The sequence below is a fragment of the Apodemus sylvaticus genome, chromosome 15 (assembly GCF_947179515.1).
Source record: "Apodemus sylvaticus chromosome 15, mApoSyl1.1, whole genome shotgun sequence".
NCBI lineage: Eukaryota > Metazoa > Chordata > Mammalia > Rodentia > Muridae > Apodemus > Apodemus sylvaticus.
Window position 1 is genome coordinate 83,588,391 of NC_067486.1, and position 27,705 is coordinate 83,616,095.

At 46.8% G+C, this 27,705-nt stretch overlaps 1 protein-coding gene across 3 annotated transcripts in view; it reads right to left on the reverse strand.

The window, feature by feature from the left end:
- Window positions 1-2,957: 2,957 nt before the first annotated feature.
- The window catches only part of Klhl22 (kelch like family member 22), a 38,634-nt gene continuing 13,886 nt past the window's right edge, over window positions 2,958-27,705 (reverse strand). For all 3 annotated transcript variants that reach the window (XM_052158716.1, XM_052158719.1, XM_052158718.1), the window contains exons 3-7: window positions 25,688-25,853; window positions 21,619-22,337; window positions 14,409-14,601; window positions 8,052-8,285; window positions 2,958-3,912 (exon numbers count right to left, since the gene is read on the reverse strand). In XM_052158716.1, coding sequence (XP_052014676.1) covers window positions 3,547-3,912; window positions 8,052-8,285; window positions 14,409-14,601; window positions 21,619-22,337; window positions 25,688-25,853 — 1,678 coding nt within the window. In that variant the 3' untranslated portion in view covers window positions 2,958-3,546. The remainder of the gene's footprint in view (window positions 3,913-8,051; window positions 8,286-14,408; window positions 14,602-21,618; window positions 22,338-25,687; window positions 25,854-27,705) is intronic.

Genomic DNA, 27,705 nt, shown 5'->3' on the forward strand with positions numbered 1-27,705 from the left:
AATCCCGACTGGGAGCGAAGACATAAGGACAAGCAGGACCACTAAGTAGATGGCTCTAAGTAGTGGCAGGACCTCACTCCCTAAATAGCTGTCCACGTGAGCATTGTCATGTAAGCAGAACAAGAAAAGTCTAGTCAGTAAGCTTTCTTTACCAGGAACCTCTAGTCTGAGGTTAGCAGATCAGCAAGCCTGTCAAAGGAGCTGTAGAATCAGTGTTCAACCGAGGGACAACCTGGACCTGACTAAAGAGATCCTTCCCCCATGTCTCTACACAACCTTAAGGATAAGACCCCTGGGCAGGGAGGCAGCTTAGGACAGGGCCCTCTGTTAACCCTTCACTGTTGTCGCCAGTAGAGCTCCTCATTCATCACTGCCTTGAATCACTGGCCTCACCCAGGCACGGCAGGACACAGTAAATATGGTTACCACAGCCTAGGTCAGACAGGAGGCAGTTGGAGCTGTATAGATCCAGAAAAGACAAAGCAGGGAGACCCTGAGGCAGACTGCTCCAGACTCTGAGCAGAAGTTCGCACACCCCTGTTGGCAGCCAGGTCCCACCAAGGAGTTTGCACTTCTGATTTGAGGGAAAGTTAGACAATATCTTCCTGGGCAGCCAGCAGAAGGCACCTTGAGTATGAGGACAGGTGGTGGATTGGGCTGGACCTAGAGCAATGGACAGGCCCAAGGCCACAGACATTAGCAGGCTGCAGGGGAGAGGGACCTCAGGCCTCTGCTCGCCTGGCCTTCTCGCCTGCCTAGGCTGCTGGTGCAGGGGAGAGGTGGAGTGGGTAAAAGGAAGTCTTCCCATGTGGTCACAAGTGCAAACACTTCTCAGCAACAAGTAAACAAGCCAACCACTTCTGGCCAACCACTTCTGGGAAGCTGACGGTGAACACAACCCTGCCCTCAGTAGTGCCCTCTCCAAGGAGGCTCCCAAGGCTGTTAGCAGCAGAGGTCCCTGGAGTTGCATTGTTCAGCTGGGTCTTTATAAGTACTGACCTTACTGAACCTGAGGGGAACCTCAACGGGGCCATGTTCAAATAGCATCAGCTTATCTTCTTCCCACAGACCATTCACATGCTTGATGTCTATGAAGGGCAAAACCTAAATGCAACCCAACTTCATAATCATTGCATGGGATCCCCAGTGTCACCCACCCATGCCCCACTGACCCTCTCCCTAAGCCAGGGTCATGAGGTCCCCAGCGCCACCCATGCCCCACTGACCCTCTCCCTAAGCCAGGGCAGGCTCCCGCCTGGTACCTAAACACACAAGCTGAGCCTTGCAGGCTCAGCTCTTGAGACAACTGTAGATGGTGACTTTGAATGTTGTCTACTTTTCCTGTTGCTGTGACCACTGCTGACAAAGGCAACATAAGCAAGAGTTTAGCTGGCAGAGACAGGAGGATCTTTATGAGTTCGAGGCCAGCCTGTTTTTCCTACCTATAAGCAAATTCTAATACACCCAGGGCTACACAGAGGGAAATGGAAAGAAAGATTCACAGTGTGAGATCTGGGATGGTGACACTAGGCACTCGGGGACATCAGAGACTTTATACTCTTACAGGTTGCTGGCAGGAAGCAGGGGCCAATGATATGGCCAGAGACAGCGGCCCTGAGAGTGCAGTGCAGACACAGCCAGTGCACAAGACCAGGAAAACCCATGAGTGCCGAGGGTCCCCCACCCTTGGCCAAGCAGAACCCTTCTGTAAACCTTGGCAACATTTGGCTTGTGTGACAGTAGTGCCAGCAGACTGGCACATGAAGCAAATCCTCTTAAGACCTGAAAAATGGTATTCTAGGAACAGAGAGACAACACTGGAAGATGTGACCATCTGCCCTTGAAGGAAGTGACTCACTTCAGGCAGGTGTTAACATGGGGGGGGGGGGGGGGTTGTCACTCTGAGGTATGTGTGTGATGTCCTCTCTCCAGGAGTCACAGATCCTGAGATAGTGAGGTTATACATGCTGGTGGACATCAACTCCACTGTGTTTATGGATCCTGCCTGACTGGATACCTTTCCTCAGCCATCATCTGTACACCACTATGTATTCTCTCCTTCTTTGAAAGAGCACCAGTGGGAAGCTCGAGTGTTCACTCTGCGAGCTGCCCACTCTTGGCAGGAGGCCTGTGGTAGGCTTCTGCAACTGAAGACCTTGTAGCAAGAAGTAGAGAAGGTGGTCTGGATGCTCAGACCTGAGTCCATCCATGTTGGACAGAGGCCATGCCAGATACCTCCCAAGGGGTGAGAGGTACTTGTAAAGGTGACTAGAGGAGGTCTCACCTGCTATGCTAACACAGCCCTCAAGATGATTAACCAAGTCAGTCAGTCACCTGACAAACTTCTGGGAAATCAGGAGGTAGGAAGATGTGGGAAGGCACCCACATTTAGGCTTGTGCCTTGGTTTCCAGTGATACACTACTACCCCTCCCCTGGTACCTGAAATCTATTTCCTGACACAGACCAGGACATTCCTGTCCTGTTCCATATTGCTTTTCCGTTCATATGAATGGATATTCTTGACAAGTGCTCTCTAGCACGGAGTTGCACCCCAGTCCTCAAGAGTTTTCTGTCTTAAGGCATGCAGTGAGGTGAGCCATCTTGGGCTCCCAAGGAGGATGGGACTAGGTCACTCTTCACACCACAGCTCAAGCCCAGGGGCTAGAGTGGATATGAGGCAGCAGGAGCTGGTGAGCCTCTGGGCAGACATCCTAGACGCTCTGATGAGGAGACAGGCAACTACTCACCACCTCAGTAGCTTAGGGCCTGGTCTCTGTGTGACCAACATCCTTTCCAATTGGGGAGCTTCTCATATGTCGGAGGCAGGGTAGTGAGCCCCTGTTTTAGTGCAGAGCCTCAGTTCCCATGCCAAGCCCACCCCCCAGGGTGGCTAACCTGTACCACCCTGTATGCCAAAGGGATACTAGAGAGAAAAGAAACTCAAGACTGTAGCCCATTAGATGTAACACCTCTTGCATAATGCTTTATTTCATTTTTCAACAATATTGGGTCAGAAACACAAAGCAATGAGGGTATGTCTTTATCTCCAGGACCAGTTTCAGGTATACTGTTATCTCTAACAGTGTACCTTGAGAGCTCCCCAGTGTTCAAGGCACTGGCTGCAGGCAGCTGGAACTGCTCACTAAACTGACCGTGGCTCACAGAAAGGGAGTCACGAGCTTTGGCTATGGCTAGGAGTGCTTTCCCCAGGGCTCTTGCAGGAAGGACCTTATTTAACCCATCAGGGACAAGACTATGGAGAAGAGGCCAAATAGATACCATTCGTTCAGTTTACAGAGAATGGGCCTGGTGATCCCTCAGATGACAGCACCCTTTCACCCAGCATTTTTCTTTGTAATGTAATTCAGAGCCATAGAGTTTGCAAGTGCTGGCAGCGAGCTGGTTGAAGAAACAGTGGAAAGGGCAGCTGGTGAACCAGGATGGCTTGGGGAAGGGCCGCTCCCTGGAGCCTGGTGTGCCAACCCAGGCTCTATGGCCTTCACTGCCCATCACCCCTCCTGAACACCCTCACACTGGGAAGAAGCCTAGTCCTCGCTAGAGTTGTCAAACTCTTCCCAGTCAGACACACTCATCACCTCAGACGCAAAGTCTGCATCTGCCTGGCTACGACTGGGCGTCCCTCGGGGTTGCTCACAGAGCAGGGAGCGGGGCAGGGTGAGCACGCAGGCTGCCAGGCCTGAGATGGAATTGTTCAGCTGGGGTCCCTCTTCCCAGCAGTCTTTCTCCATGTCGTAGATGTGCACGTAGCCTGTGCGGCTGCCTCGGTTGTGAGAGCGGCCACCCAGCACATATATCCTGTTGTCTAATACAGCAATGCCAGGCTCACCATGCCCAGCTGGGAGTGGGCAGACCGATGACCACTGACGAGACGTACAACTGTAGCAAGCCACCTGCAAAGCCAAGACCAGTGTCAACCCCAGGTTGCCAGCCCAGCCCAGGTCACTTCTGTCCACGGCCAGCGTACAGCAGGCCCGCTGCAGGATGCTCCCCTGGATGGATGTTCTAGCCTCCTGAGCCTTTAGCTCCTAGGCGAGCAGGTGCCTTCCTCTCTCCAGATCCAGTCCTGCTTCTCTCCCTTGGAAGACTGGAGCTGAGGCCATGACCCAGCTAACATCTCTTCCTCCTTCATAGCACCCTCACTCATACTCATGAGGAGCGTGTGCTGCAGTGACTTGCTGACCACCAAACTTTTCATAAATAGCCAAAGCAATAAACAGACTTGAGAAATAATGCACAATCTACTACTAATCCAAGAAGTGTAAGACCAAAATGTCCTGTCAACCAGCAACCATGGAGGGAAGGAACTCATTACACCCAGTGCTGGTGAAAGCAAAGCTGCCATGTATGTCTCACGGTCAGGACAGGAAGTGAGTAGTATGTAGTGAGCAGTATGCAGTGAGTAGTATGTAGTGAGCAGTATGCAGTGAGCAGTATGTAGTGAGTAGTATGCAGTGAGTAGTATGCAGTGAGTAGTATGAAGTGAGCAGTATGCGTGAATAGTATGTAGTGAGTAGTATGCAGTGAGTAGTATGAAGTGAGCAGTATGCGTGAGTAGTATGTAGTGAGTAGTATGCAGTGAGCAGTATGCAGTTAGCAGTATGCAGTGAGTAGTATGCAATGAGTAGTATGTAGTGAGCAGTATGTAGTGAGCACTATGTAGTAAGTAGTATGCAGTGAGTAGTATGTAGTGAGCAGTATGTAGTGAGCAGTATGCAGTGAGTAGTATGAAGTGAGCAGTATGCGTGAGTAGTATGTAGTGAGTAGTATGTAGTGAGTAGTATACAGTGAGCAGTATGCAGTGAGTAGTATGTAGTGAGTAGTATGTAGTGAGTAGTATGAAATGAGCAGTATGTAGTGAGTAGTATGAAGTGAGCAGTATGTAGTGAGTAGTATGAAGTGAGCAGTATGTAGTGAGTAGTATGTAGTGAGTAGTATGCAGTGAGCAGTATGTAGTAAGTAGTATGTAGTAAGTAGTATGCAGTGAGCAGTATGCAGTGAGCAGTATGTAGTGAGCAGTATGCAGTGAGTAGTATGAAGTGAGCAGTATGCGTGAGTAGTATGTAGTGAGTAGTATGTAGTGAGTAGTATACAGTGAGCAGTATGCAGTGAGTAGTATGAAATGAGCAGTATGTAGTGAGTAGTATGAAGTGAGCAGTATGTAGTGAGTAGTATGTAGTGAGTAGTATGCAGTGAGCAGTATGTAGTAAGTAGTATGTAGTGAGTAATATATAGTGAGTAGTATGAAGTGAGCAGTATGCGTGAGTAGTATGCAGTGAGTAGTATGCAGTGAGCAGTATGTAGTGAGCAGTATGTAGTGAGTAGTATGCAGTGAGCAGGATGCAGTGAGTAGTATGTAGTGAGTAGTATGTAGTGAGTAGTATGCAGTGAGCAGTATGTAGTGAGTAAGTAGTATGCAGTGAGCAGTATGTAGTGAGTAAGTAGTATGCAGTGAGTAGTATGTAGTAAGAGACACTTGAATCTCTTCTTCAAGCCTGGGGGTGGTGCCACATGCCACATAGCACTTGGAGGCAGAGGCAGGAGATCTCTGTGAGTTCAGGGCCAGCCTGGTCTACAGAGTGAGTTCCAGGACAGCCAGGGCTACACAGAGAAACCCTGTCTCAAAAAACCAAAAGCCAAACAAAAACTGACAGGCAGAAAGAAGCAGGTGGCTTCCTGTGAGCTCAAGGATAGCCTGCTCTCCTACTTTCTCCCAAGTACTGAGGCCTTAGATTTGGGTAACAAAGCTCAAAATCTTATATGCTTCATTAAAAGCAATCAAGTTGAGGTTCTAGCTACATAGGTAAAATTATAAATAATACTCCTTACCCTAGACTCCTAACCTTTGTAACCTATGAATGTGTTAGGTTACATAGAAAAACTGACTTTACAGATGGAATTAAGGTGGTTATTTTGAGGTGTATTTTCTGGGTAGACCCACTCCATAGTTTTAGTTTGCAGACAGGATCTAGATACGTAACACTGGCTGGCCTAAAACTCTGTAGACCGGTTGGCTTCAAACTTGCAGAGACCTATTAGGCTCTGCTCTGAGCACAGGAGTGAGCAACTGTGGCCAGTCAACAGACAGTTCTGACTTAGAAAGGTTTCACTTACAGTTTTTCAGTTTTCACATTGATGTAAGTTTTGATAGACACCATGGTTCCAAATTTGGACTTGGCCTCTTCAGGAGTTAGTTAAGTCAGTGCAGTCCGTGTGTGATGCTGGGCAGGGAAGGTAAAGCTGTGGCCCTTGTCAGCTACTCCATCTTGAGAGTTTCTTCCTACAGCACTTCATGTTGCTAAGTGATGACAGCCCTTGGGTCAAGGGTGGCTAAATGCGGAGGTCAAATGTCAATGCCATAGGATGTTCCTCAGGAATCACTCTTTTTTTTTTGAGACAGGATTTCTCACTGAGTCCTGGGCTCAGCATTGGGTTAGGCTAGCCAGCAAACCCCAGGATCCAACCTGTCTTCAAGTCTAAGTACTGCAGTTACAAGCAGCCATCACTGTGCTCAGTTTTTTATGTGTGTTGTAAGGAAATCAAACTCTGGTCCTCGTGCTTATATAAAAAGCATTTTGTGGACTTAGCTACATCCATGGCCTAGTTAAATGCACATCTGAGCTAGGATGCTTTTAGTTTGTCCTAAGACTATATAGATTGGCAATCCTATCACGAATGGAGAAACATCTTTAATTATGTAAGTACTCAAAATAAGAAACAGAAAGGCAGATAGAAGGGATAGGAAGGAAGACTCCATGTGCCCTTGCTGCTTGAAGATGAAGTGGTTGGTTACCAGCAGGGAGCGCAGCCAAAAAAGGCTGTTCACAGCTATCCAGTAAAGCGCGGTGTCTGCCAGCCTGCTGGCCTTAGAACTGTGAGAATAAGTTTGAGTTATTTAGGCTTCTGGGGATCACTGATAGAAACAATGAGAACATCATTCACCAGGTCACAGTCTCACCGTGGGAGGAAATGTTAATCCAGGTGTTCAAACCCCACTCTCAAAGTTTCTAAATCAATAGTCTGGGGTCTGGGGTCTGGGCTGAAATTTTTGTACCTGAGAGACTCCAAAACCCCTGACAAGCTCTCCAGAGCCAGTATCACTCATAATGTAATGTGAAGTAAAGCTGAGACCAACCCAAACGCAGCTCTGTCTAGCTACTGGAGTAGGGGCAGGCAGCAGTTCTGAAGGAGGCCCACTGGCACGAGCCTCTATTTCCAGCTAAAGAGCGTGAAGGAGGATTAACAGATTAAAGGGTTCTGATGAGGCTACAGAGAGAGTTCAGGGCCAGCCTGGTCAACTTAATGAATAAAAAGTAAAAAGACATTTGTAGATGAACTCTGTGGTAGAAAGCTTCTCTACCATATGTAAGATCCTGGTTTAATTAATTTTCCAATGTATGTGCATGTGGCATTTGCATGCATGCATGCGTACATACATACAGAGAGAGAAAGAGAGAGGGAGAGGGGGGACGGAAGAGGAGTGGGAGAGAGAAGGGGAGAGAAAGGGAGAGAGAGGGGAAAGAGAGCGAGAAAGAGAGACTAAGTGTTAAATTGGAGAATGGCGAAGACAAATGCTCACGAGAAAGGCATATTCTGTTTAATTTCATTTCATTGCATAGCCCAGGCTGGTGTCAAACCTGCACTCCTCCAGACCTTGAGCACTGGAGCTACAGGAGAGCTACGGGAATGGACTACCACATTTGGTCTGGGTGGTCTTTGACTAAGACCAGCTATAAGTAAGTCACTGACAGACTGAGAACCAAAAATACAAGTAGAGGGTGTGAGTGCCTCCCATTCTTCTCATGCTCTGTTAGGGTCTGCAGTGTGGGTCTGGGTAAGTTGACTTTTTGATGTAAACATAACTAAAGGCAGAAGGGAAACTTCTCTGGAGGGCATACGTATGCACTATCTGGAATGTGCACAGGGCATGCGTAGTGGCGAAGCTATGCATGCATGGAACCAGAGGGTACAAGGGAGCTCCTTGGCCTTCTCCTCAATTCTAGAGAGAGAGGGTGGCCTGGGTCCAGCTCACCTGGTGCACATCCCTCCTGTAGCCAGCATCATTGTTGCTGCCTCCAATCACAAATAGCTTGTCGAGGAGGGCAGCCATGCCATGCCAGGCTCGTCGAACAGGCCCGTCGGCCAGAGTATGCCATGTGTTGCTTCCTGGGTCGTAGCAATGTGTCTCTTTCAGGTAGTCCTCTCCTCTGCGACCGCAAGTAATGTACATCTTCCCCTGCAGCGTGGTGCCTGCATGGGCATACACCTGTTTGGAGTCACCAAGAAAGCCAGAAAAGGTAAGGAATGGGCAAGAAGGCGGTGAGGAGGGCAGTGAGGAAGGTAGTGAGGAAGGCTCTACTGAGGCTGCCACTACCCCTCTGAACCTGCCTGACAACACAGGGGACAAGGCTTCACCACAGCTGATGTGCCATCAGGTACTGGAGAATGCACAGGGTTCTATCTGAATTACTGCCCTACTGTTGACATCTAACCTCTTTCCAACAGCCTATGTTATCCACAGACCCAGTAACTAAATGTAATCTTTGTGTTTCTTTGTCTCTAAAGGAAATATCTGGACTGGGAACAAGAAAGTCAAGGCTCACTTTCCAAGTTGCCAGAGAAGTACACCAGCAATGAAGACCTGCCCTCAGTTGCTTCAACTTTGTACCAGCTAAGCTATCTGTCTGCACATAGTTCCCACACACAGGAAGTAGGCTGTAGGAAAGAAAAGACTGAAACAAGGCATCAAATATGACTGGCTGTCCATATCCATGGGTTCACGTCTCTAGATTCAACCAGAACAAGGATAAGAAGTACTCAAATCAGTATACTGCATCTGTATTGGCCATGTGCAGAGGTTCAGTCTTCTGTATACAACAGTCTATATAATGTGTACATTGTACGATGTATTGTAATACAGGGTGATTGAACACATGGGTTTGCAAATGAAGACGAATGTCCTACCACGGAGGCCAGAATTCTTATTACTTTTGTTGTTGATGTTGTTATTGTTGTTGTTGTAGAGAGTCTCCTGAATCCCAGGTTGGTCTAGAACCTGCTATGTAGACAAGGATGGCCATGCACCTCTCATTTTCCTGCCTCTACCTCCAATATTAGGCATGTTATAGGTGTGTGTGTGTGTGTGTGTGTGTGTGTGTGTGTATGACTAGGGTTATTTGATGCTGAGGGCTGAACTTAGGGCTTCATGGGTTAGCCAAGCACTCTACCAACTGACCTACATTCCCAGTCCCTCCCTCCCTCCCTCTCTTTCATCTATTCTTCTCTCATATATCGCACCCCACCCCTAATCCCCCTGTCCTCCAAGCTCCCACCCCAAAAATCACTTTGGTGATTTTTGAGATTCCTGAGTCTCACTGTGCAGTTCTGGGTGTCTTGGAACTCACTGAGTCCCGGCTCTGCTGGGATTAGTGGAGTGCAGCATCACACCAGCAACCCGTACATGGTTTTACCTTCAGAAAAGGTCTGGCTTCATATTCCTTAGCCCAGACTGGCCTTGAATTTTTATCTTCCTGACTCTGTCTCCCAAGTAGCTGGGATTACATTTGTGCCAGAGTTGGATTGGATGTATAGGTTTTACCCAAATACTGTTAAAGATTTCACTGTCCTGTGGGGTGGGGGTGGGGTGTCCTAAAACTGACCTAGTTTGGATCACAAAGGACAACAATACAAAGAACAATCCCTCTTTACTGATGGTGTAGGTGACACTAGGCTGTAATGCTCAAGGATGCTCTGCCCCTACTTTGGCAGCTGTGTCCTTTTGGGCCACCCAGCTAACCCTATGTGCACTTACTGGCCCCTCGAGTCTGATTGACTCACACCCAAAGGCCAAGAGATGGCTCTGACTGCGTGAGGAGAAGGGAGCTCTGTGTGGTGTGGGGTCCATGGTGGTGTCATCGGACTGGGTACAGCAGGAGCTGGAGAGGCGCACACAGCAGCAGAGCAAGTGCAGAGTCCACATCGTCTCCTGTCACAGGTAGCAGTCTGCAGAGATTAATTTTCTTTTCCAATTCATAATTTTGAGATTAGAGGGTCCCCTGCTTCCTTCCAGAAGTTTCTCTAAATAGTGAAGGTTTGTATAACTGTACTCCATCATCCTAAACAGAATGAAACAGATGTCATCCCACAACACTGCTGTCAGCACTAGCACCCTCCAGGTGTTCTATGAGAGTTGAGCCAAAAGAGAAACAGTCATGTCAAACCCAAAGGGTCCTCACATACATGTGCTGCCAGTATGATCCATTGTGAGGACTCCCTAAAACCAGAAACTCCAGAGAAAGTCGTCACGGCTCCTGCAATGAATAGTTGAAGCCCAAGGGGTTTATTCTCCAACAGCTCTTTGTCTGCATCTTGTCTTTATCGTTGTGTGTGTGTGTGTGTGTGTGTGTGTGTAGAAGTAAATTCTCTCTTGCTCTGTGGATCCAGGGATAAAATCTTTATCCTCTGAGAAAATGCACCAGAGTTGGACTTATTGTCTTTAAAGACTTTCCTTGTCTTTAAAGGAAATACCTGCCTATGGTCCACCACAGTACGACTTGGCAACAGCAAGGGGGAGCTATCTTTGCTGTTTCTGAATAAACAAACACTTGGCTTTGGAGAATTCATCTCTCTGTTCAGTTAAGTGGACAATAATCCCAACCACTTCTCTTCTGACCCAAACTCCTGTACAACCACTACTCTCTTCTTTCTTTCTACAACATTTTCTTTTCTTTCTTTCCTTTTTTTTTTGGGGGGGGGTGGTTTTTTTCGAGACAGGGTTTCTCTGTATATCCCTGGCTGCCCTGGAACTCACTCTGTAGACCAGGCTGGCCTCGAACTCAGAAATCCGCCTGCCTCTGCTTTCCAGAGTGCTGGGATTACAGGCGTGCGCCACCACAGCCTGGCAAACACTTTCTTTTTTAAGAATGTCCTGCATGAGCCAAGTCATGGTTGTGCACACCTTTAATCCCAGCACTTGGGAAGCAGAAACAGGTGACTTTCTGTGAGTTTCCAGGCCAGCCCAATCTATACAGCGAGTTCTAGGCCAGCCACAGGAACATAGAGAAACCCTGTCTTGAAAAACAAAGACAAACAAAACAAACAAAAAAGAGCATCATACAAATAAAATAGAACAGGCTTTGTTTTGAAATAGGGCCTTTCTATCCTGGGACTCTCTATGTAAACTACACTGGCCTCAAACTCAGATGCCCTGCCTCTGCCTCCCAAGTGCTAGGATTAAAGCGTGCGCTTGCTCACCTGGTGAGCTGCTAGGAACTGAACCCTGTCCAGGTTCTCCAATATCCCCAGTTAGTTCTTTTCCTTGCTGGACTCTACTGCAGTTTATTTAGCCATTCACCCGTTAGAGACAGCTCTTTTATTCACAGTTTCTGGCTATTATCCAAAACAGTAGCTATTAGTATTTGTGGCAGAGTCTTCATTTCTCCAGGATAAATCCCCAGGATGGGAAGCACAGCAGCTGCGAGATGCTACGCTCCTCTAGAGAGCACACTGTTTTACCTTCTGATGGGCACAGTGGAAAGGACACAAGTGCCAGCATAGCCTGCCCAACAGCACTCGGCAGAGAGGTCACTTCCTACCTAATGCCCTGCCCCAACAGACAGGCAGCACTCACCGTGGCTTTGTGTGCATTTCCTGTGGTAAACAGTGCTATTTCTCTTTGTACTCATCTGTCTTTGTCTTTTCAGAGAAATCTCTTTACCCTCTTGTTCCCTCCCACTTCTTTCTTGTTCCCACCGCACCCCACCCTCAGTCTCTCTATAGAGCAGCTTCACACATGTGATTAAAGGTGCACACCCCAACATGTGTCTTGCCTTCTTCAATGCTATGGCTCATGTGGTTTGCATCTATTTTCTACTTCTTTCATAAATTTCTTTCTTCAAAAATTGGGGGTGGGCTGGGCGGTGGTGGCGCACGCCTTTAATCCTAGTGCCTGGGAGGCAGAGGCAGGTGGATTTCTGAGTTCGAAGCTAGCCTGGTCTACAGAGTGAGTTTCAGGACAGCTAGGGCAACACAGAGAAGCCCTGTCTCAAAAAACCAAAAGAGAAAAGAAAAAAAAATGGGGGGGTGGGGCTTGTGAGCTGGCTTTATTCCTAAAGCAGGAGCTGCCCTGCCCACCTGAGGCTAGTCTGAGCCCTGTATCCACACACGGTGAAGATGTGTTTAACATCAAGTCTAAAAACTCACCTAGTCGGTATCCTCATCATTTTCTTCTGTTTTTATTTTGTTTTGTCCTTTTGGTTAAGACAGAGTCTTGCTATGTAGTCCTGGAAGTCACCATGTAGACCAGGCTGACCTAAACTCTGCTGTGACCTCCTTCATTCTCCTAGTGCTGACATTACAGGCACATGTCACCACATCAGGCTCCTGTTTAGGCTCACTGTTCTAAAAGGTTTAGTTTTACATTTCAATCTACAGCCCACTCTGAGTGACCTCCAAAGCATTCTTAGCCCTCCGTGTCCCTCCACGCCCACAGGCCTGGCCCAGCCCTCCACTGACACAGGTCTCAGCATGGCCCCCTTATCCCTTCGCAGGCTCTTTAGTCTTTCGGCTCTTCACAGGGGGCTTTCAAGTTTGTCCCTCTCAAAACAGACTACTAAACCCCTCCCCTCGCCCCCGGGATGTCCTTTGTCAGTGAAATATGGCTAGCTATTTTTTTCCAGGCCTTGCTCTGACCCTTACTCAGACAGTCCCCAAATAATACAACTCCACTTAATCCTTCAAGAGTTCTGAACCCTCCAGAACATTTCAGCTTTCCTTTCCTTCATCTACTTATTGGAATTGGAACTAATTAGTGTTTTCTGGGTGATTAATAAGTAAGTCACTGAAGCCCACCTGGTGGAGAACAGTTTGTCAGTTGTCACCACTGCATGGTGACATGGGAATCACTAATCTCCATGATTAGTACACAGTAGCTGGCTAATAGTGGAGGCGATGAGCATGTGCATGAAGAAGGAAGGTAGCTACTAGCTGCCAAAGTTGAGTGAGGTTCAAGACCGCCCCTCTGTGGCCAAGATGAAGAACTACAGCTTTGTTCACAGCCTCAGACAAAGAGTCAAGCTTGCCATTCCACCATGGACCTTTCTCAAACTCCTAGAATGGACTCTATCAGATCTCGGCAGATCTCAGATCTTCCCATGAAAACTCCTGGAATGGACTCTATCAGATCTCAGCAGATCTCAGATCTTCCCATGAAAACTCCTGGAATGGACTCTATCAGATCTCAGCAGATCTCAGACACTTCCCATGAAAACTCCTAGAATGGACTCTATCAGATCTCAGCAGATCTCAGATCTTCCCATGAAAACTCCTAGAATGGACTCTATCAGATCTCAGCAGATCTCAGATCTTCCCATGAAAACTCTGCTCCTTTTCCCAGAGCTATGGCAGAGCTTCCTTCCTGCAAAAAAGCCAAAGAGCACGGCTTTGGCATGGCTAGGGGCCTGAGGGAAGGATAACAAGAATCAGATCTGCTGTCTGACTGCTACAGAACATCCCCATCTCAACCCGGAGGTCATCTTAACGCAAGGGTTTGAGGAAGAGTGAGAGAGAAAAAACAAAGGTAGGTAGTGGAAAAAGTCCTGAGGCCAGAGCTCCTGCCCAGCCCCGGACAAGGGCAGAGCTCGTATGTATGTCACTCCACCGTCGGACTCTGCAGGGCCTGGGGACCCCTAAGGAGTCAGTCTGGAGCAAGCACAGCAAACAGCCCCCACACCTTCCCTCAGAGGCTGAGGCTTCAGAGCTGATGTCAAAAAGACCCATTTCTTGCCATGAGATCCCACATGGCAAGTGGTCTGGAGCTAGGCCAAAGTACCTCAGAACCACAAAAAGTAAGAAGACTCCCATAAAGCATTACGTTTGCATAATCTACATAACTTTAAACATCTCTGAACTGGACTAACCCAAGATACTATGCTATATATACATGACTACTATTGTCTTTAATAAAAATAGAACTTCCAAAGTATGTTGTGGCCTCTGGAAAGTCCTATGGCTCTTTTCCTGTAGGAGAGGAGTCTGGAAACACCTGTGAATCAGGCTGCCCTTCAGCCTCTCAGAGTCCCTCTATTTTGACATATTTGGAAATCTTCCAATCTGTGTCAGCAAGAATAGGTAAGAGAAAAATGTCCATCTATACAGAAGTATAAAGACAAAGTGAACAGCAGTCTTGACACGGAACTCCCAAGGGGCAGTGGTCTGAAGAATGAATCTGAATGCTTCCTGCAAGGCCTCCTGACACGCCCACCAGCACACAGCCCATACAGAATCCTGGGATAGACCAGGCCTCCACTTACTAGGCTTGATTTCCCTGACCCGAGACCAGGATGGTCTCTGGAAGGAAAATGGGAAGGCTCCTGAGGGAGAGCTTCCTTACCTCCTTCTTGAGTGGGGCCACATAGTCCCAGGAGTTGGTGGCGGGGTCATAGCGCTCCACAGCACTCAGGTCATTGTGGTAGTCGCGGCCTGCCACAGCGTAGATATACTTGCCCACCACACACACACACAGGTCTGCATGTTCCTGCTGCAAGGACTGGATCTGGAACCAGCGATTGTGCCTTGGGTCATACCTTTGGAGAACATAAGGACAGTATGTCACTGACTGGGAAAGCTACTTCCCTTTCAGGTGGACATCCCCAGTTCTTGCTGCAGCCTGGTCTGAACACCCTCGGTCCTGGCTGTTAGAACGAGCTGACCCAGAACCATGACTGCAGACTCTCGGAACACTGCACACTCCCATGGTGGCCTGGAGTCCCCCGCACAGGTACAGGCCTCTCTAGGGTTGTCTATCCAAATGTCTGTCACAGGCTGCCCACAGGTGTTTCTACGGCCACCTTCCTCTCACCTGTGTATAGGAAGGCCAAAATTACTGCATCTCATCCCAGCCTCCCCCAACACTGTATCTTGTGAGGTCTACAAAGGTCACCCTGTGCACCATCACATCCTTGTTCTTACTGATAGTCATAGGTTCCCCTATTCCTCTCATACATCTGAAATAACTAGACTGTTCCCTGATTGATGGCTTTCCTGACTTCCCCAGCTAAGGAAGTTGTCTCCACTCCCAACCCCTCAGGGTACCCTTGCCAAGGTGGACAAGTCTACTCTCACCTTGAATTCTGGTCACCAGAGATCAGGATCCTGAGATCCCTGGGATCTCACTAAAGGAAATGCAACTCACTAAAGGAAAAATATGAGGCTCACTGTATGAAGCCAGAGGACTCTGCAGGACCAGGAAGGCGGCTAGGCTGAGGCTAAGCTGGAGGTAACACAATGATGATCAGTCCAGGCAAGGGGGATATGGGAAAGAGAAGAGTATGGGAAAGGAGAACCATTCACCTTGCTAACCCTTGCTGAAAGCAGAACTTCTGAGCACTGTGACTCTAGCTTACTTTCCTAATATCAGGCCACATTACATCTCTCACAGCGAAAACACAGCATCCCCAAGACACGGCTTTGTTTCCCTGACAACTGTTAAAAAATAACCTAACCCTCAAGTAAGAGAATCATCTAACCTTGCACAGAGCCAGTCCTGTCACTGCTGTCCAACCTCATTTAGCCCAGGATGTCCCTCCCTCCCTTTTCCCATGTCTCTTATCCAGTTAGCAATCCCCACCCAGGCGCTCTCAGCTACCCAGCATACCAACAATCACGTACTGGCCTCTATTGTATTTTAGATGAACGTGGCTGTTCACTTAACTATCCTCAATAGAGTCCTGCATTTTCCCACATCCGCTTCCCAACAAAACCCACCATCAAAACCCACACACTCCTATACTCTGATGCCCAAACATCTGAGCCCACACGGGATTCCCTCTACAACCTAAGACCAGCCTCATTCCATTTCCCTTTGCTACTCTAGGGACTGAGACAATGGTCGCTGGATGCTAGGCAATCGGGCTACTAACAAGTTATAGTCCCAGTCCTCTTTTCACCTTAGAACTTTAAAAAATATTTATGTATTTTATGTATATGAATGTTCTATTTGCATGTATGACGGCATGACAGAAAAGCATGAGACAGAAGAGGGCATCAGATCCCATTATAGAAGGCTGTGAGCCAATATATGGGAGCTGGGAACCAAACCCAGGCCCTTTGGAACAGCAGTATGTTCTCTCAACAGCTGCATCATCTCTCTAGTCCAACCTTTCCAAAATTTTGAAACAGGGTCTCATGAAATTACCCTGGCAGGCAGAGAAACTTGCCACTTGGTCGAAATGAGCCGGCTGCTGCCTTTCCTGCACACTGACCTTCTTCGAGTGTGCAGATTTCCCTCCTCCGGTCCTCAGCTCAGCCAGTCAGAAGCTATTCCCTACCACAGTGAAGCAAGACTGGAGATTCCCACCTGATTCTCTCTGGTCTTCAGCTGAAATTCTTTGGACCTGTGGCTTCAGGCTTAAGGAAACACACAAATATTCCCTGAAACTATAGGCTTATAGATTTTATTCTGCCTTATCTATCTGTATCTGATCTCTTCCTCCCCACCCCTCACAAGGTCTTATTACATAACTAAGGCTGGCCTTAAACTTGCTTAGTAGACCAAATAAGCCCTTAGCTCCCAATCCTCCTGCATTAGTCTTCCAAGCACTAGGATCACAGGTATCCATGACCACATTTAGCTGACCAAACTCCCCTTTACTGTTATAATTTTCTAGTTTGTTTCTGTTTGTATTGGTGTGTGTATGTTCACGGGCGGGGAGAGGGAGAGATAGCACATATACCATGGCATGCATGTAAAGTCAGAGGACATCTTTGTGACGCCTATTCTAAACCTCTGTATGGGCTCCAAGGACTGAATGCAAATTTCCAGTATTAATAGGCAAGTACCTTTACCTATTGAGCCTTAACACTGGCCTCTTGGGAAGGGGGTTGTTTCTTTGTTTTTATACACGGCCTCATGGACCCAGGCTGGCCTTGCACTCCCTATGTGGCTCGACCCTCCTGTCTCCTCTTTCCAAATACTAGGCTTTTAGGTATGTACCACACAGGTCTGATAAAATAGTTCAGTGGATAAGGGTGCTTTCTGCCAAGCCCGATGATTTGAATTCCATCCCTAGCACCACCATGGTGGAAGTAGAGAACCCCTTACAAGTTGTTCTCTGATCTCATGTGCTATAGCACATGCATACACTAAATAGATGTTTTAAAAATGTTTTGTGTGTGCAGATATGTTCCCGTATGTGCCTGTAGAGGACAAAGGTTAATATTGTGTGTCTTCTACCACTTTCTACCTTATATTTTGCAATAGAGTCTCTCACCACACCTGAGCTCAGTTGTGGCTTCACTGGTTCTCAGGATCCTCTGTTTTTATCCCTGCCACACACTGGAGCACAGATGAGCATCACCACAGCTGGCTTTTATATGGGCATCAGGGATGTGAATGATCCTCATGGTTGGAAAGCAAGCTCTTTACAGACTAAGCCCTCTCTCCAAATCAAAATCCAGTATTTCATGTAATTCATCTAACACTGCATGGACTGAAGGCCCATGTTCCAAGAACCACCCCTGGGGTGGTTAGGTAATGCTCTGGGGCTTACTTAGGTCCTGAGGATGAAGCCCAAGACAGGATTAGAGTCTATTGAGAAAAACAGATGAAAGTCACACAGTGGCGGCACACACCTTTAATCCCAGCACTTAGGAGGCAGAGGCAGGCAGGTCTCTGAGTTCAAGACCAGCCTGGTCTACAGAGTGAGTTCCAGGACAGCCAAGGGCTCACAGAGAAATTCTGTCCTGAAAAGTACTAGAAAGAAGGAAGAAGGAAGAGAAGGGGAAAGAGGAAGAGATGAGACAATCTGTCTAATTATGTGAAGTCACAGCAAGAAAGGGTCCTCAATCAGCTGACATTCCAGAACCAAGATGATAAGAAACAGGTGTTTGGTAGAAGAACCACCTACTCTGCAGTTATAGCAGTCAAAGTTTTCTAAGATAATTTTAATTCACATATTTGAAGTGCCAAACTATTATAAATTGAGAGGTAAAATCTAGGTCCAAACATGTTCTAGGTCTTTGTCAAATGTAGCAAGTTGCTTCTTTCTTCTGTATTCGCATTACTGTTGGTGGTGTGATGGGGTATACACTGAAGATGCAGATTAAACCTAGAGCTCTGTGAATGCTATCAGAGGTCTATCACTGATGCAGATTAAACCTAGAGCTCTGTGCATGCTATCAGAGATCTATCACTGATGCAGATTAAACCAGAGCTCTGTGAATGCTATCAGAGGTCTATCACTGATGCAGATTAAATCTAGAGCTCTGGGCATGCTATCAGAGGTCTATCACTGATGCAGATTAAATCTAGAGCTCTGGGCATGCTATCAGAGATCTATCACTAAGCTATCATCCCAGCCCACCATTCTCCTACGGTCTGAAATAAGGTCTCACTGTGTAGCCCTGACTGGTCTGGTACACACAGAGACCTGCCTGTCTCGGTCTCCCAGGACTGTGATTAAAGGTAAGAACCACCACATTTGGCTTCCAGCCTTCTTCTCACTGTTTTGAGACAGCGTCTGACTAAGTTGCCCAGCCAGAATCTTCCTGCCTCAGCCTCATAAACAGTAGGGATGACAGGCCCAACTATTACTGTTTTAAAGTTTACTAGAATTTTAAAGGCACATGGAAATGCTTAAGAGAAAAACCCAAAATACTACTTTAATTTATCCAGCTACAGCTATGAAAAATGTACAAAGAATGACATGGGTAACTCCTATGGTTTGGATGAATGCCCTCTAAAGGTCTGTATATAAAGGCCTTGTGCTGCCTAGTTTTATGTCATCGACACACGGTAGAGTCATCAGAGAGGAAGCCTCAACTGAAAAAAATGCCTTCATGGGATCAGGCTATAAGCAAGCCCACAGGGCATTTTCCTAATTAGTAATTGATGTGAGAGGACCCAGCTCATCATGTATGGGGTTGCCCCTGGGCTAGTTGTACTGGCTTCAGTAAATCAGGCTGAGAAAACCATAGAAGGCAGGCTAGTAAGCAGCACCCTCCATGACCTCTAAATCACTTCCTGCCTCCAGGTTCCTGCCTGCTTGAATTCCTGCACTCACTGCTTTTGATGATGAACTGTTATATAGAACTATGAATGAAATAAACCCTGTCTTCCCCAACGTGCTTTTGTATATTGTGTTTCATCACAGCAATAGTAACCCTACGATAGGGTGAGCATTTGGGGAGGTACTGTAGACCTGCTTGGATCACTGGGAAACACACTCAAAGGATAGTGAAACCTATTATAGCTGCACATACTTCCTATTGCAGCACTAGGGAAGCAGAGGCAGAGCATCATTCCAAGTTCAAACCCAACCTGGTCTACGTGGAGTTCTGGGCCAGCCAGGACTGCAGAATAAGACAACTAACACCCTACCACCTACCACCCACTACCCATCACCCACCCCTCACCTTTTGGTTTTTCAAGACAGGTTTTCTTGGTGTAAGCCTGGCTGTCCTGGAACTCACTCTGCAGACCAGGCTGGCCTCAAACTCAGAGATCTACTGCCATTGCCTCTTGAATGCTGGGATTAAAGGAGTGTACTACCACCACACTGCTTTTCTCTTTTTCTCCTTTTTCCTTTCTTTCTTTTGTAAGACCCTGTCTTTAAACAACACCGGGTAGCTCTGGATCCCTGCTCTACCTCCTGAGTCCTGGACCACAATGTGGCGGCAGGTTCAGTACTTCCTACACTACCATCTAGCCTCACAAGGACAAATCAGTGGGCATCCCCCATATATTGCATGAGCTTGGACTTTAAACTTCTCAAAGTATGCATAAATAAATGTTTCCTCTTTAATTTGCCTTAGATATTTCATCGTGGTGATACAAAGTCAATACACTAGTATATATATAAATTAAAAGAAAGAAAATAAAAGAATCAGTGGAAACAGACAAAATCAATTTGTTTCACAAGAAAATTTCTTACAGTTTCAACATCAGATTTCTAGGACATACCTACTAAGCACTATGCCCTCAGATTGCAAAACTAGCTACTGTAAAATACTGTTTTCTTATATTCTAAGAGCTTATAGATTTTATGTCTGGTAAACTATGAATAAAAAAAAAGAAACAAACTCAGAAAAATCTATTTTAGGGATTCAGCCACTGTGACTTTCGAGCAGAATAACCATGAATTTAAGGTCATCCTCCCTACTAGGAAGTAAATGAAGCTTTCATTCAGTAGAGATGACAGACGCGCTAGTCAGCTGTCAGGCAGGACCTGGCCCTGTAAATTCCTGTTCCTTTGATCCCACCTGCCATGATCCAAGTTCAGCTCCCAGCTGTCAGAGCTCTGTAGAGATCTGCTTTGCAGCTCTGAATAGTTAAGGCAGGGCAGTCTGGCCTTAATCCCACAGCTAGAAGCAGAAGCCTTCCTGAAAGAAGGAAGCTTGCAGGCTTGACCTGAGGGAAGTCAAATTCAGCCATGCTCATTGGAGACAGTATTCAGTTAGAAAGGAAATGAGTCATTTCCTTCTTTCTGAACTCTGCATTCCAACCATTTAATCATTATACATTATAGGTAGGTTTAAGTCTCATCAGTTTACCAAAGGTGACTGCTTCCTAGGGCCAGGAAGACAATAATGACCAAGAAATGCCTGTGTTCTTCTTGGTCAGTATCACTGTGCTTGCTTGATTCATGTGGCTGGGCCAGAGCAGAATCCAGCCTCACCCTTATAGCAAAAAAAAAAAAAAAAAAAGGCCTTGTGTATCAAAGTGAAGTGCATCAGCGCCCACCCCAGAGCTTCTCTCTGAAATATCCCCTTAGCTTAGGGTTGGTACAGGGGATGCCAGGGATTCCCACATATACCAGGGTATGACGAAGAGACCCCTTAAAATCCATTGGTAGCTTGAGACTTAAACTAATGTCTCTTGTTCTAGCCAAAGAAATAGATCTCTGAGATCACAGCTAGAAGCAACAAGCAGACCAAAGCAGTCCACAAAACTCCATCAAGAAAAATTGCCTCCTCACAGAGTATCTACTGAGTACATATTCATCTGACTACAGGCCCAGGGGCAATTTACTGAATGAAGGCTCAATGATGCTTCCTGGTCCTTCCCACTCCTCTGTACTCAGATGTGGGCTCCAGCAGGCAGCATCTGAAAGACATCCTGGCTGGCAATTTGGAGAAAAAGCGCAGAGGAGACCAGCATGGACATTGAAAAAAAAAAAAAAGATACTGAAGAGGTAGACTAAAGTCGGCAGGAGCAGCTGCCCCAGGCCCTTACTGAGTAATAATGCACGCTCCCTGAGCACAGGCAGCCAGAGTGACCTTCTGCAGACAGCAAGGATAGGTGGCTGTGCTTCAGGATGACTGAGTTTCTGGATAGCAGGGTCAGAGAACAAGAGAGCAATTCTGATGCCCTTTTCCTGATTTCACTGTGGTCCACTTTGTCTAGATTCAGCTGGACTTCATTATAAGACACAGGTATACCCCCGTAAAAGCTGTAACACTCATATAAAAGGAAGATGCAAGAACCAGGTCTGTAGTAATGTGCCCTTTATAATGTGTCACCTGAACAGCCCGCATAATCCACAATTCTTGCACCATGGAGTTGTCTAACAAGAAAGGCAATGATGCTAAGTGCCCTTTCGTACCTCCAGCATCGGGACTCAGCTCGAAATCCTTGGACATTATTGTCCCCTCCAATTAAGTACACGAAGTTGTTGAGCACTGCAATGCCCTGGTTGGACATTCGAGGTGCCAGAGAGGCAGTGAAGTGTTTCCACTCTCCCAGTAGGGGATTCAGGTACTTGGCCTGGTCACTGAGGATTGTAGACGGTGTGGAGTGAATGCCCCCAAAGCCCACAACACACTGGAAGTCCGAGCGAAGCTCTGTCTGTGGGCCCTGAAGGCTGGGCTGCAGGCTCTCATTCTGGTGGTACATAAGGGCACTGGCCACTGTGTCCCTCAGAGGGCTAGGACCAAGCTTGTCATGCAGCCGCTGGAGGACCTCAGCGTCCATCAGGGGAAAACGCACAGTCTCTAGGAGCTTGGGGGGCTCATGTAGTGAGATCTGGTCAGCCTGTACCTGCTCCAGGGAGTAATGGTAGAGCAGGGCCCCTTCATACACTTCAGTCTCACAGGAAACCTCCAGGCGATTGCTGCTGAGGAGAGAGTAGACCTTCTCCAAGGGAAGCTGGCGGTACTTGTCAGTTCTTGAGAAGGCCACAAAGTTTTTGAGGATGTAGGTATCTAGCTGTTGGGTCAGGCGGTTCAAGTCAAAGAGCTCTGCCAGCCGGTAGACATCAAGGATGTTCTCCTCATCCACCCATGACACGAGGAAGTCACAGCAGAAGTGGATGATTTCTGGTATCTGTAAAAAGAAGGATACCCACTCAAGTCTGAGCTGGAGTTCTGAAGCTGAGTTGGAAGACAGGAGATGACAGCAGAAGTAAGGCATTCAGAGCTGGCTGTCCCTGTAGCTGGCCTTCTAGGACTCGAGGAGCAAAGTGGAATCTTTGCTCAACCAACCCCAACCTTTATTGACAGAAAATTGGAACCTCCTGCAGGCTTAGTTTAAAACCTGTTATGGTAACTCAGGGCATGTTCCTAACCCTTCAGAGCCTCAATCCCCATTTACAAACAAGGGTAAAGTAGCAAGGAACAGCCTGAGGACAAGCACAAACACCACTGAGCACACAGGATTTCTGATATTTATTACCTGCTTTTAGATCAAAAGTCTGAGTGCAAAGGAAGTAGGATATGTCACAGACTGAAAGGAACCTGTGGCCACTCCTTGCCACTGGCACTCTCTAGAATTGTCATGGTGCTGCAACCAAAAGTATCCCTGGCTCTTTTCTTCTGTCAAAACTCTCTGAACCACCACATAAGCTGGACTGCAGAGCAGGCCCCGCCATTGCCACTTAACACCACACAGAACCGTCAGCAAGGCATCTCCTGACATCCACCAGCCCCAATGCCCAGACCCAGATTCAGAATTCTTGAAAAGCTGTGAAACCATCCTGGGGCCTCAGCCTGAGCTGAGAAACCCACTCTACTCCAGTGGGTACAAGATTCCAGGTGGCAGCATTACCTGTCCCTAGTCGCACAGCACTGGAGGGAGGGAAGGTAGGTCATAGAGTAGAAAACCCTGTCTCGAAAAAACCAAATCCAAAAAAACAAATGAACAAAAAAGACAACTCATACTAACTTAACAGATAATGTAATACAGGCTGAATAGACACCTACAAACAAGCAGAGAAATGCACATCCCATTGCTGGAGTCTCCGGTTCTCTCTGGTTCCTGGACATCTTCATTTGCCATTATTTAATTCCCTGGCCAGCTCTTCTAGTCCTCCTCTTTTCCCTAAAATACTACTTCCAACTGAAAAGCCTGAGCTTTGAAGACACGGCAGAACGTGAGAGCCTATGACCCTGAGAGGGAATGAGCAGTGCCAACCTAGAAATAACCCACACCGTGCACTAAGATCCCTTGCAGTGAGGACGCCCAAACAGACACAGCTGAGGCTCATCTAGAACAGGATCCCCACCAGACAGACTGAGAAGGGAGCACACTCCTAGAGCAAGCCCACAGGCTGATTTTGCTAGGACTCAGATCCCTGTGTCTAGGGACCTGTGAAGGGCACTGCAGCATGTAGCAAATGGGGCAAACCACCAGCTACAATGGCCAAATTTGATTTACAGATTCCACCAAGTTCTATCAAGTAAAACGATATACAGCAATATTGCACATGTTCAGACTGTTGTAGAAATGCCCTCCCTCACCTTCCCCTCCTTCCTGATCAGCCTATCATTGCAACTGATGGTTGGGGGCCATCCTCCCTCAGCATGCTGGTTTGATGTTAGCTTACCCAATGGGACCCAGCCTCGCCTTCCCACTCACAGGCCTTCTATGGGACTGAGCACTGTGTCCTCCCCCTGGAGAAGCTGTTGGGGCCCTCTCTCTAACCTCTTTGCTGAACTCAGGTGGGGAGATTAGCTGTTCTCTGCTCTTCAGCTCTAGAGCAGCTTCCTGGGGCCAAGGCCTCTGCCCTGCTGCTCCCATAGACCTCCTGGTTCTTTATTGGAGGGAACCACCCGGGTTCTTCTTCCTCCTTGTCTTTCCCAGTCCTTACAGCTGCTTTCCCTAAAAGTTAGTTTTGAACTTTTTATTTAAGGAAACAAAATGAAAGAAACCTCTAAGTATATATTTTATATATTTAAAAAAAATTTTTTTAAAGATTTTCTTTGTGTGAGTGTTTGTCTGCAAAAGAACCTAGGTTCAATTCCCAAGACCCACGTGGGTTCACAACCATCCTAACTCCAGCTCCAGGGGACCCAGCTGTCGCCTTTCCCTGATATCCTTAGATATGAGGCATACAAGTGGTACAAGCAAACACTCATACACATGAAATAAACCTAAAAAAATTTTTTGGTTTTAAAAAGATTAGTTACTGTTCTCACAGAGGACCTGGGCTTGGTTTCTACCACCCACATGGAAGCTAACAACATTTGTAACCCCAGTTCCAGAATCATATTCTTGTTTCTGCCAGAATCAGACATGCATGTTTACATACATACATACAAGCAAAGCATAAAACCTATAAAAATAAAAACAAAGAAGAGAGAAAAGGGAGCATGCACTATGGTATGTGTTATGGTACCAGGTACTCAGCTGGCTGAGGCTAGATTGTGAATTTAAGGACTGTGTGTAATACAGTAAGGCTGTTTATAAAAATAAAACAAGAGAGAAACGCAGCTGATGGGATGTACTTCAGGAGCACAGGATTCTCAAAGTCACTGGACCACAGAGCATCGGCCATCACAAACACACACCCCCAGTTCGGCAGCTTATGTTTTTTTTCCCGTACAGGGAAACCAGGTCAGAGGAAGGAAGCAGCGAAGAAGGAAAGGACAAGCTAGGAATGCTGGCTCGTGCCTGTAATCCCAGCACTCTAGAGGCTGATGCTGGACTGCCATGAGATTAGGCATCCTACACTACATATACTCTAGGCCAGACTGGGCAATTGTGAGACTGTCGCAAAAACTGGAAGAAAAGATGGGGCTAGAGAGATAGCTCAGTGGTTAAGAGCACTGGCTACTACAGGAGACTCTGGGTTTGATTCCCAACAACTACATAGCAGAGCATAACCATCTGTAACTCCAGTTTCAGGGGATCCAGCATCTCTTCTGGCCTCTACAGGCACTGTACACATGTGACACATGGATAGGCATATAGGTAAAACACTCCTACACATAAAATAAAATAAATGAATCTTAAAACAGGGCGTGGGGGATGATGAGATGGCTCCACAGTTAAAAGTATATATTACTCTTGAAGAAGACCTAGTTCAAATTCCAGCACCCACATGGTGGCTCACAATCATCAGTTATCTCCAGTTCCATTAGATCTGATGCCCTCTTCTGACATGGCACACACATATCTAATGACATGGTACATATACATGCAGGCAAAATGCTCATACACATAAAATAAGAAAATCTTTTTTTAAGTAGAAAAGAGTCGAGGGCAGAAGAGGAAGGCATGCCAGGGAATTTGGGGGCACTCTGTTTCAGTTCCCAAGGCTCAACAGCAAGGTGCCCTCCTTGTTCCATAATGTCCCTTATTACTTGATATTCCTACCTCATACCAGCAATCTTCACAGGTATCTGGAGAAGCCCCCCATAGGCCTGAGTCTTCTTGATCAACAAGACAATTCTTACCTGAAGTTGGCAGGCAGCAACCAGGGTCTCCTGCACATTGCTCAGGCTGAGCTCTAGTTCAGAAGTGTATATGAAGTGTAGGATTTGGCACATGGCATTGTAAGACACACCGTGGATCAAGACCTCTTCCTGCTCCATCTCCTTCAATCCCCCAGCAAACATTCCTCTGTAAGGCCAAGAGACAAGGCACTGAGAGTTACTCAGTCAGGACTTGAATGCAAGCCACAAAAAGCATTCAGAAGGAACCAAGAGTCAGTGGTGGGACTGACCGGATAATAGTCTGCATTTGGGAACACTGATTGCTCTGCTCTGTGCTCTGAATAAACAGACTGAAAAGGGGAGTGAGTATATTGAAGGAGCCTGGCCAAGCAGGGCACCCCTCCTGGAAATCACTTAGCTTCCCTTTCCATGGTCCCAGGAACCCTAGGCTCACTTTCTGGGAGCAGGCTAATACCTAGTTGCCTGTTGCATCATCTACTGGTACTGTTCTCAGGTCAGACAGCAATAATTAAAGTTCAATTCCCAACAACTGCAATGGTGGCTCACAATCATCTACAGTGTAATCTGATGCCCTCTTCTGGCATGCAGGTGTACATGCAGATAGAGCACTCATGCATTAAAAACAACCAAACAATACATGAATTATGTACACTTAAGACCAGATTATTTACAGGGCAGTAGTGGCGCACATCTGTAATCCCAGCACTCTGAGAGGCAGAGACAGGCGAATTTCGAGGCCAGCCTGGTCTACAGAGTGAGTTCCAGGACAACCAGGGCTATACAGAGAAACCCTGTCTCGAAAAAAACCAAAAAAAACAAAAAAGCAAAAACAAAAAAAGACCTTATTATTTGAAACTTTGAGTTTAACCAGCTAAGGGCCTGCTGACAGACTGATTCTAGGACATGAGGTCCTTTGCTGGGCAATGCAGTTGGGCAGATAAAGAAAACTTCAGTAGGAACTGGTTTAAACAGTTGGGAGTCCTGCCATGTCACATTAAGATACTCAAGTAGAGATGCTGCTCAGGTATTACAAGGTAAGAGGCAAATGACCAGGATCGAACATGTTTTTATTACTGTATGGTATAAGTTCTAGGCCTACTTATAGGTTTAAAAATCTACTAAAAACCCACCATCCCTGAGCCCCCAAACCCACCATCCCTGAGCACAAAGTTCCACTAATCCCTAGGCTTGGCTTGAAATTGCACCAATCCTCATCCTAGAAAACTTCTCACCACCCCCAAACCTGTCTTCTGCTCAGTTCCCTGTTGTGTCTCCCCTTAGCAGAGGCAGCCACCATTTTGTGTCTCTTCCAATAAGTCTTTTGTGTGAGGTTTGTTGTACAGTATGACCTTGTGGTATTCCTTGGTTCAGGACTGCCAGTATGTTTTCCACTCAGAGATGTGACATAATTATTATCACCATCATTATATTATTTTGTGTTGCTAGAGTAGGACAGGAGTTTTCTCAAGTTTCCCACTACTGAGCTACACCTCCTGTCCTAAGATGGAAGACAGGTATCTCAACCAGCAACTTTGAGAACTACTTTGACCTTTCACCTATATTCTAACAATGTAACAGACAGACTTAAAGCTACACTTAAGGATTTAAGACCTGATATTATTTTGCTACAGTGTGTTTCCAACTTGAAACTGTCAAAGACAGAAGTTTGCGATTGCTTGGGTGTGGTACACACTTTAACCCAGTACTTGGCAAAAGAGGCATGCATATGGTTCACGGAACTGGAGACCAGCCTGGTCTACAGAGTGAGTTCCAAGACAGCCAGGGCTACAGAAAAACCCTGTCCTGGAAAAACAAATAAAAAAACCCCAAAACTGAGAAGTTGAGATGGCAATTATATTTTTTATAGTATCTTTTGCACACTAGTGCTGGTGGAGGAGTCAGGGCACACATCTTTAGTTCCAGCACTTGGAAGGCAGAGGCAGGGGGATCTCTGAGATTGAAGCCAGCCTGGTCCAAGTTTCATGACATCCAGACAAAGAAACCCTGCCTCGAAATAA